The 10,197-nt window shown below is 49.8% G+C and overlaps 1 protein-coding gene across 3 annotated transcripts in view; it reads right to left on the bottom strand.

The window, feature by feature from the left end:
• Positions 1 to 10,197, bottom strand: part of Galnt6 (polypeptide N-acetylgalactosaminyltransferase 6) — a 39,839-nt gene that overhangs the window by 2,775 nt on the left and 26,867 nt on the right. For all 3 annotated transcript variants that reach the window (XM_008840005.3, XM_029566891.1, XM_029566890.1), the window contains 6 exons: positions 9,473 to 9,622; positions 8,067 to 8,301; positions 3,936 to 4,053; positions 2,390 to 2,590; positions 1,730 to 1,861; positions 1,112 to 1,213 (listed from right to left, as the gene is read on the bottom strand). In XM_008840005.3, the coding sequence (XP_008838227.1) occupies positions 1,112 to 1,213; positions 1,730 to 1,861; positions 2,390 to 2,590; positions 3,936 to 4,053; positions 8,067 to 8,301; positions 9,473 to 9,622 (938 nt within the window). The remainder of the gene's footprint in view (positions 1 to 1,111; positions 1,214 to 1,729; positions 1,862 to 2,389; positions 2,591 to 3,935; positions 4,054 to 8,066; positions 8,302 to 9,472; positions 9,623 to 10,197) is intronic.

The following is a 10,197-nucleotide window of genomic DNA, read 5'->3' as shown; positions in this document are numbered from 1 at the left end:
CTCCTCCTCTTCTGAGATTGAATCTTTGTTATGTAGCTCAGGCTGCTCTGGATCTCTCTTATGTAGGCCAGGCTGGCCTCAAACTCATGATCCCAATTGCTGGGATTTTAGGCATGTGCTAACACAAACAGCTGCTAGATTTGGTTTTGTTATCACTATAGAAATAAAAATATTCATCAATGCACCACCTAAAATTATCTAAGAAGCCAGTTGTATATGAAACTGCCTTCAAATGGCTTTGTCTTCATTTACACACCCTGCAGTCAGTTCAGTGCCCTGAGCCACTCTTTTCCTTGCTTCAGCTCTGTTTTTATGTACCTCTTACCAGAGCTGGGCATTGGATGACTGAATGACAGTAGATGGGAGGACACCAGTTACTTCTCAGGGATGTGCTGCTGGGGCACTGTGGGACATAAGGTAAATTCCCAGGATGTCAGGTAGCTGTAAGTCAGTAGCTGTCTGGGGGTTGCTGCTAGGAATAGAACCAGATAGGGGGTGCCTAAAGATAAAAACTGAGGGATTGGAGAGATGGATCAGTGGTTAAGAGCACTGGCAGCTCTTGCAAAGGACTCAGGTTTGGGTCCCAAAACCCACATGGCAGCTAACAACAGTCGGTAACTCCAGTTCCAGGGGATCCCATGCCCTCTTCTGACCTCTGTGAGCATTGCATGACATGGGTGCACTTACAAACATGCAGGCAATATACTCATGTACACAAAATAAAAATAAATCAATAAAAAATATTTTTGAAAGATAAAAACTGAGCATAGGTGTAGCTGAGGGAAAGTGCTTAACAATTCACCACAGCCCCCAGCAGCTAGCCTCATCCTCGGCTCTCCCAGGTTGACAGTGTTCTCTTATCCTCTAGGGCCCAGCATGATGCCAGCTAGCTGTGTCCTTGGGTCAGACTGCAGACCTCGCCCGTGTGTGTCATCCTTCCCCATCAGCCTGGTAGCTTTCTACCCCAGAGATAGCAGCCTCTCCTGCATCTCCTCCACCTTATGCTCAGGAAAGAACTATTTAGGGTAGAAAAAGGGAGCTTGTGGGGGGAGAGGAGGTGCCCCGGTGACAGGCTTCTCTCAGGCCTACTGGGGATAAGCATGTTTTCTACCTGATTGCCGCCAAGGCCATGGCAGATGTACATGATGAGGGGCTTCCCTCCACGGTTGTTCTCACCCACATCCAGACACTGATTGGTGCCAAGGTTCTTGATCTGTGCAATGGTAAGCAGAGAGAGGAACCAGGATGGCATGGCCAGGACTTCTTCCTCTGTGCCCAGATGCAGGAGAGTCAGGTGCAGAGCCCCTGAGGCTGGGAAGGGTAGGGCTGGGTGCCCTCTGTGGGGAAGGAAGGGATGCCAGGTCCCTGAGAAGCCCTCCACCCATGGGGATTCCCTTGGAGCAGTGGTTCTCCAAGCATGACCATCAGCATTATCACCTGGGGCTTGTTTAAAAGGCAGGTCTGGGTCAGAAACTGTGGCACAGGGCCCAGCAATCTGTTTTAACACACCTCCTTGCTGATTCTGGTGGACTTAACAGCTGAGACCCACTACTCATGAGTCTTCCCACTTTTTGGGTTTTAGCTACTGAAGGGCACCCCAGTTGGCCTCTCCATCCTCCTGGATGAAGAAGGGTGGAGAGCAAAAGTCAATCAATGCTTGTTTGTCATCTGTTAGTGGTCTCGACTTCTTCAAAGGATGCTGTGGTGACGGGTAGGCAGGTTAACTTACGGCTCCATAAAAGGTGGGATTCAGGTCTGGAACAAACATCTCTGGGTAGATGTTGTTCAGGTACCAGGAAAAGTTGTGGCAGTGGAGCTGTTCCCTCAGCTGCAGTCGCTCCGAAATGTCACCGAAGGAATTCTGCCAACCAAGCCAATCCCAAAGGGTCAGTTCCACAGTGTAGGCCCTTCCTGTCTAGGCTGAAGTAGTCTGGACAGCACTGAGCACTGAAGCTACTCTCTCTTGCATATTCCTGCTCACTGGGGTTACTGGCTCAGCTTTACATGCAATGTCTGATCCCCTGCCTTGGCATGAGGACCCCACTCCCCACCACACTCTCATCACCCGTGACTCTCCAGTCAGTCCTGGGTCTCAATTCTGAGCCTATCAGAGTTGTTCTTTCTGTGACAGGTTCTTCCAAAAATCTCTTCGCCCCCTTCCCCTCTAAAGGATACTGGGATTCCCTCAGCAGGACAAAAAAGACACCTCTCTTCCTTCCTTAGTACTAATTTGGAGAGTGCATCCTGGGGCCCTTCACTGGGCTACTTGCAGGGTTCTGAGGAATGAAGGAAGGCAGGAAGATAGAGATGGGGTGAGCCTGACACTGGCCAGGCCTGGGATTTTGTGCTTTGTTCATCCAAACACTGTCCAGGCACCACCGTGTCTCACCTCCTGGACCATCTTTGCTGCCTGTAGATTTCTCCTGTAGAAAATCTTCTTGTAGCTGTCCATCCAGACCTCGGCCAGGCGCACTTGGTTGCGTGCGATGACACTAGTACCCTTGGGGAAGGTGTGGGGGCTCTTTGTACGGAACACGTGGCCTACCACAGAGCAGGGGATGATCTCCAGCTGACCCCCACATTGCCATACCTGACATGAGAGGAGACAGGAGGAAGCCTTCAGGGGGGGTGGGCGGCAATCTCCCTGAGCAGCTCTGCTGAGTTCCCAAGTCATCAGACCCCAGGATCTAGAACTCAGGTAAATGCAACCCTTTCCATTCCTGGAGAAAGAGACATCAGCAGGCTTCTTCCTGGGGCACAACCACCCATTTCCAGGATCTCTTGCTCACTCCCTCTGTGTTATCAAATGTGTAGAGTCCTGAGGGTATAGGGCCCACTTCAGAGAAAAGACAGCTGGCTAGTTCTATGCTGCATGCCTACTCTGAGCTCTGATCACTTGGCTTTCTGACGTGGAAAAGCGATTTTTATCAGCTCATCCAAGGGTTACAGGAAACTCAAGCTCCCCCAAATCAGAGCTTCCATGCTTTAGTTAACAGCCAAGGGCAATCAGTAGTCAGGTGGCTTCTGGTAGTCGCTGGGCCCTTAGTAGGCCAGCTTCCTAGGAGAGAGACTGGACTGGATCAGAGGCTCATTGAACTGTATGAACAAGAATACTGGGAATTACAGTGATAGCTAGTGGCCCTTCTCTATGCAGCGGGCTGGCAGAAGACGTTCACCTGCTGGTCTCTTCTGGGTCTTGTGTTGGGAGGTACATGTTATTCATTTTGGTAAGGCAGCAACAGAAGCCCACAGTCACAGCAACAGTAACAGCAGATGGCAATTATGTGCTTAATATGTGCCAGACCCTGAGAGGTGACCTCATAAACATGCTCATTTGCTTATAAATTACCACTGGCACGGGGATTCATGCAGAGTTCACAGAAGCAGTCCTTCCTGACCTATCTTGATTTGTCTAATTCTAATTTCTCTAATTCCTCAGAGTTCCCCCTCCATCAGAATGGGTTTCACCTCTTGTCCCACAGCTATGAAGAGCTTGTTGTGAGCACACAGAGAAAATCCAAAGGCTACCAGGGTAGGTATCCTTTCACTTGGGGAGGGCAGCCTGCTTTTCCTAAGAGAAGAATGGTGACTGGGTCCTGACCTATTTGTATCTTCACCCAAACCCTTTCCCACAGACTTCATAAGAGTCCCCAGTCCCCTGATGTCCAATGCTTATAGCGCCTCTTATCCCTTCTCTCCTAGAAGCTCTACCCAGGAGTTTGGTTCAAGCCATCAATCTGATCCCTGAGTCCAGTGCATGGCTGGAGGGAAGCAAGAGGGCATGCAGAGCCCAGAGCCATGGGGGAAGAAGCCACCCTTTCAAATTCAGTTTCTGACATGACATCCCTGAGGTTTCCACTGCTCAAGAGACATCTGGTCAAGCTGTGTTCCCTTGGATTTTGGGGTCCCCCACTTGAAGCACTTTTCACTCTCACCCGGAAGGACATTTCCACGTTCTCTCCTCCCCAGATCTCCATCTGATTATCATAGGTACCAATGTGCTCAAAGTAGGCCTTGGAGATGGAGAAGAGGCCACCAGCAAATGTTGGGGTCCTAGAGAGAGAGAGGGAAAAGCATGCAATTTTTCAGTAGGGGAGCAACAGGGGCCCAGCAGGGATGGCTGGTGGTGAGCTCCATCTTAGGCCTCCTGTGTCCTTCCTCCTTCCTAGCAGTTAGCATTACTCTCCTCTAACAGGGGCTCCTTCGTTTAAGGATATAAGAAACACCACTCAGTAGGACCTGAGTGTCATGGCAGGCATATGGAGCTGACAAAGATGATCCAGTTTGGGGAAGTACAGTCTAGCAAGAAGAGAAAGCGCTCTCTCTCATTTTGCTAGAGCAGAGCAGATCCATCATCTTCAGAGACCATTCCCTGCCCCTGTAAGACACACACACACACACACACACACACACACACACACACACACACACACACTCTGATTCTGAAGACAAGGCAGGATTCAGAGCAGGTTATCAGCTGGGTTGACCCATTCTGTGTCAGGGCCTTGTCCCTTCAGGGACTATAAGGCCACAGTATGAGCAGAAGCCTAATCTCGTTTTAGGCTGCCTGAGAAACTTAACCTTGTAGGAAAAGCTGCCAGTTGCCTTGGGCAGGGGACACTGATAAGAGGTACCCCGGCACCACAGTGGGATGACAGCAAGGGCAAGATGAGGGGCTGTGCTGTACGAAAACTATCAAAAGATTTTGGCTTTCTCAAACAAGGCAGGGAGGCACAGGCCCAAGTCAAAACAAGCTGACAAAAACATCTCATTCCTAGAACTTAGACACCAGGCTGCTCATTAATGGGTCTAGAAGGGTTAGGGTACCCAAGCGGACAAAGAGAAGCAGAGTGGGAGGCTGGGGGAGGCAGGGAAAGGGCTAGGGGGAGCAGGGGGGCTGGTGGTTTATGGGCCTGGGCCTAGCTGGCCTAGATGGGGCTCTGCTGCCCTCAAGGGGTACCTTCCTAGGATACAACCAAGCAGAAACTCTGAACCTTCAAGTCCACCTAAGTGCCTTAGATACAACCAATGTGCACTAGACCAATGTATCAAGGTGACTTCACAGGAGCCCACCCTGTGCCTGCTGTTGTCCCCTCATGGGGCTCTTAGCTGCCATCTTCTGGAAGGAATTTCAGTTGGGAAGTCCTTATGCTTGGGCTGGCTTCCTGTCACTAGTTCTGTCCTCTCCTAGGGGTCCTAAGCCAGCCAAAGTAGCACCAGGAGGGCTCAGAGAACCTTAGAGCTCCAGATGAGAACTCTGAAGCTAACCCACTCTTGATAGTCTCCCCACCAAGACCTGCCTCATCTCTGAGAGGTTCCAGACTGAGGGAGTCACTGACAAATTAGCTATGCGGAAGAATGTCACTGTAGACCCACCCCAATGGGCAGCCTCTAATAAACACCTATATTTCCCGACCTACTTCCCAGGATCCCTGGGTCTTTTAGCTCTCCTCTCAGCCATCTGCTAGCTTTGAGAGCGAAGGTGTGAGGTACCAGTAGCAGTGCTCCTGGAGGGCCACCATATGAAGTGCCTCTAGCAAGCCATGTGTGCTGCCAGGGCACCTCAACCAAGCAGCAAATTCATCCTCAAACACTGAAGCTTTGTCCTCCAGTTGGACAGTTCATGGACATCAGTAATGAGAGCCCACCAGGTGCCCTGCCCTCGACCGTGCTGTAGAGTACCTGGCCCCAGCCTGGACAGGGTAGGGACTGTTGCTGTATATGTTAAACAAAGCCTCTATGAGACAAGACGAGGGTCAGGAGGGACTTCTGATTCCTTCCTCTCCTGTCTTTTCTTTTTCCTCCCCCTTTAAAAAAATTTAAATTATGCATATGTGTGTGGGCATGTGCACGGGAGTGCAGGTGCCCTCGGAAACCACAGGTTTCAGATCCTCCTGAAGCTAGTTACAGGCCATTTTTTGTAGTGTGTCTGGCTGTATGTGCTGGGAACCAGACTCAGGTCCTCTGCAAGAACAGGAAATGCTCTTACCTGCTAAATCATCTCTCTAGGCCCTGGTTTTTTTGTTTTGTTTTGTTTTTGTTTTTGAGATGGGGTCTCATTTTATAGTCCAGGCTTTCGTGGAACTATGTAGCTCAGGCAGGCCTTGAATCCATAATAATCCTCCTGCATCAGCAGCCCAAGTACTACATCTACTGGTATGAGCCACCACATCCAGCTTTCTTGTAGTCCTAATGGAGACAGAACAGCTAGCTGTTCATCTGGGGATCCCTCTCCCGTGCATCAACCTGAGCCCTGTTCATAGAAACTGTGCATTGTTTCTTGGGATTTGGAGCATGTGGAGGGGGAGGAGCCCCAGTTCTCCCCACCTCTCAGGTATGTCTAGCTGTCTCCTAAGTCTTCTGATCAGGACAGAAGAACAAAGGCACACGGAATCCAAAACCATCGGGTATTCTCAAAGTCACTCCAGATGCTTTGGTTTGAGATGAGGGTCAAAATAGCAACCTGGGGGCTAGGGAGATGGCTCAGTGCTTAAAGTGCTTGTTGTGCAAATGTGAGGACCAGCGTTCAGATTCCCAGAACCCACATAAATGCTAGGTGGGTGTGGAGGTCTGCCTGTAATTCTAGCCTTGGAAGGCAGAAATCCCCAGAGCAAGCTGGCTAGCAACCCTAACCATATCAATGAGTTCTGGGTTTGGTTGAGAGACCTTACCTCAGTGAATAAGGTGGAACTCTGAGGATGATTCCTGACAACAACCTTGGGCCTCTACATGCGCACGAACACACCTGCACTTGTGTCCCCACATATGCACACCAGAGAGAGAGAGAGAGAGAGAGAGAGAGAGAGAGAGAGAGAGAGAGGAAAAAATCAATCTGCAGGGGTTTGGGCAGGCAGGCAGGGAACAAGAGAGGCAAGGCCCTATGAGCTTTAAATATCACATTAGCTTCCAAGTACTTATCTGTGGCTCAGGAGCTACAGCCTTGGGGCAAAATCTGGCCTGGCTACTTGTTTTCAGAAGACTCTATGGCAAATAATGTTTTTTGCTTTTTTTTTTTTAAACAAACAAACAAACAAAAACCACAAAAAACAAACAAACAAAAAAAAAAAACAAAAAAAAAACAAAACAGGTCCTCATATAATCCAGGCTGGCTTTGAGCTATATAGCCAAGGTTAAACCTTGAATTTGAACTTCTGATCTTCCTGTCTTCCCTTCCAAAGCTGGGATTATAAGTGTGTACATCCAGGTTCAGTTAAATTTTGCATTTTGAAACAGTTTTAAAAAACTAAAACCCAAACCCCAAAGAAGAACACCAACAGACTATATCTATGTGCCTGGCAAAGCCACAGACTGCCACTGCTACAAGTTCTCTCTCTCTCTCTCTCTCTCTCTCTCTCTCTCTCTCTCTCTCTCTCCTTTCTCTCCTTATTGAGGATTAGACCCAGGGACTTATACATACTAGGCAAGTGTTTTACCACTGAGCTATTTCTCAGCACTTTAAAAATTTTAATTTCAAACAGAGTCTCTCTGAATTGCGCAGGCTAGCCTTGAACTCAGTAACCCAGACAGTAACCCAGACAAGCCTTGAAATTGCAATCCCCTGTCTGAGGAGCTGGGATTACAGGCATGTACCACCAGGCCCAGCTTCTATTTCCTTAAAATATTCTGAATCTGTTCAAAGACTCTGGCATGGGAAGTCGGCGCCACCCCTACCTATTACAAAGGCCTCCACCCACCATCTCTTACCCACTCTGTCAGCAGAAGTTGTGGCCTAGGTGTAGGGAGGGAGGAAGGAGTGAGGGAAGATGTTAAAGCCTGGCAGATGACCAGTGGCAAGTAAGAGCAAGCTGTCATGGTATAAGGTGGTATGGAACATGCTAAGGCTTTGGGTCAGACTGCGATGAAAATCCTTGTTATACCATTTGCAGAATCTGAAGTCACCTGTTTACCATTATGGGCTTCTATATTCTTACCTGTAAAACAGTCTAACCACGTGGCCTACCTCATAGGGAGTGAGACTTAAATAAATGTTGTCGAATGTTTGACAAAGCACTGAGAGCTGAGTGGGTAGAGGTCAGGGTAGGGGCTCACCAGGCCATGGCCCTTACTTGATAGGGTAGGTTTCATCTTTGCGTCTCTGCTTCTCATGTGCAGGAAGAGTCTCCCAGCCAAAAGTAAGGCTCCAGTCAAAGTTGCCACGGCTGTGGACTCTGCCCCTCTGTACAGGCCTGAAGAACTGGAAAGTGTTAAGATCGATGGTGACGATATCCGGGCTTACCACCGCTGTCTTGTCCTCAGCGATTCGAGCCAGAAGAGGCTCCAGCCAGCCATGGAAGCACTCACCTGCAAACCCAGACCAGGAGGTGGCAGTCAGGGGTCCACCCACAGCTGAGCCCTTTATCCTCAGAAAAGACCCAGAAGAATCAGAGGCAGATACCCACAGCAAGCTACACAGCTTTAGCAAGCACAGAGCATCTCTTAAGAACCGTCTCCTTCAGCTCTTGAAAGGTAGAAGCAGCTTTGGAAGGGAGAAGGGAAGTCTTGGGGGAGCAAAACTGCCAACCCAAATCAAATGCAAAACACTAGGTCCTGGGTGGGGACTTCAGGGTTCCAGCTCTCCACTGAGTGCGGGTTTCAGAATGGCTTACCCTCTTCCGCCGCATTTGCATGTCAACCTCCAGTTCTAATTCTACAGTTAGAATCAATCTTGCCGATTCAGTGGTTAAGAGCACTGGCTGCTCTTGCAGAGGACTAGGGTTCAGTTTTCAGCACCCACATGTGACTAACAGTCATCCTTAACTCCAGTTCCAGGGGGATCTGATGCCCCTTTTTGGCCTCTGTGGGCATTGCATGAATGTAGTGCACGTACATACATGCTGGGAAAACACTCAAACACATAAAATGAAATTAAGAAATTTTAAAAGAATTATCTTTTGAGATTCTTTTTCCTTCCTTCCTTCCTTCCTTCCTTCCTTCCTTCCTTCCTTCCTTCCTTCCTTCCTTCCTTCCTTCCCCTCTCCCTCTCTTCCTCTCTCCCTCTCTCTCTTTCTTGGCTGGCCTGGAACTCACTGTGTAAGCCAGGGTGGCCGTGAACTTTCATGCCAGTGGCAGAGTCAGAAGGAAACCAGTGTTCCTGATCCAAGTCTACTTTCCCTATTTGTAGTTTGTATTTTTGTTCTTCAGGAACAGTTCATGGGGAGAGGTGTTTGGAAAAGTACCACACAAAGGCAGTTCCAGGTGAGGACCCAAGTCTCTCTAGGGAAGGGGACGGGATAAACAAATGAGGCTCCAGAGAACACGGCCAGCCAGCTCTTCAGGGTCATCAACTACCTTATGGCTGTGTCCCCTCAGGAACCATCCCTGGGCCCAAGGTGCAAAAGGGAAAGAAGTGGAGGAGAGTCGCAAGCCTCTTTACTCCAGAAACAGAACAGGACAATCCCAGCCCTTCATCTGCCAGGGACAAAGGGCAGGCTGCCCAGGCCTCCTGGCACCAGGTGGACATCTCTCTACTCACAGTGGGCATCCAGGAACGTGAGCACCTCGGCCTGTGCCACGCTGGCCCCCAGCAGCCGGGCAGTGATGAGCCCCTTCCGCTCCTCCTGCCGCACCACCCTCACGATCTGCAGCTGCTGCACATGGTGCTCCAGCTTCTCCTTCAGGTACTCTGGAAAGGATGAGGCCATTGTTGCCAACTCCTCACTTTGTTACAAACCTAATCCCCTGTGGGCACCAAGCCCAGGACTCCAGCAGGTCTGATGCCCACACTCCCACACGCCTGTGCGGAGTCACTCCATAAAAGGAGGCAGAGTGGGGAAGGAGAGGGAAAGATATGCTAGAAGGAGGAAGCCAGGCCAGGAGGAAGCTAGGCTCCTTCAGGAAGCTATGCAAGGCTGGGTCCTATGCCTGTAGCCATTTCCCCAGTGAGGTACTGGGGATTGAACCCGGGGGCCTTGTGACTGCTAAGATACACTGTCCCCATAAACCTAATCCCTTTGACTTTCTCCTTTGTTTATGGAATTGTTTAAGGAGATTAAAACAAGGCAGGTAGCAGGTGGAGCTCAGTGATAGGGCACCTGTCTAGCATGTGCTTACCTAGCATGAATGGGGCCTGGTTCTAATGACAGCTCTGCTAACTACCTGTCTGTCTGTAATCTATCCATCCATCTGGAGGGAGAGAGGGAGAGGGAGAGGGAGAGGAGGAGGGAGAAGGGGGGGGGGAGGGGGAGGGAGAAAGGGAGA

This window comes from Nannospalax galili, unplaced genomic scaffold (genome assembly GCF_000622305.1).
Source record: "Nannospalax galili isolate Female #2095 unplaced genomic scaffold, S.galili_v1.0 scaffold979, whole genome shotgun sequence".
Lineage (NCBI taxonomy): Eukaryota > Metazoa > Chordata > Mammalia > Rodentia > Spalacidae > Nannospalax > Nannospalax galili.
This window is presented reverse-complemented; position numbering and strand designations above follow the sequence as displayed.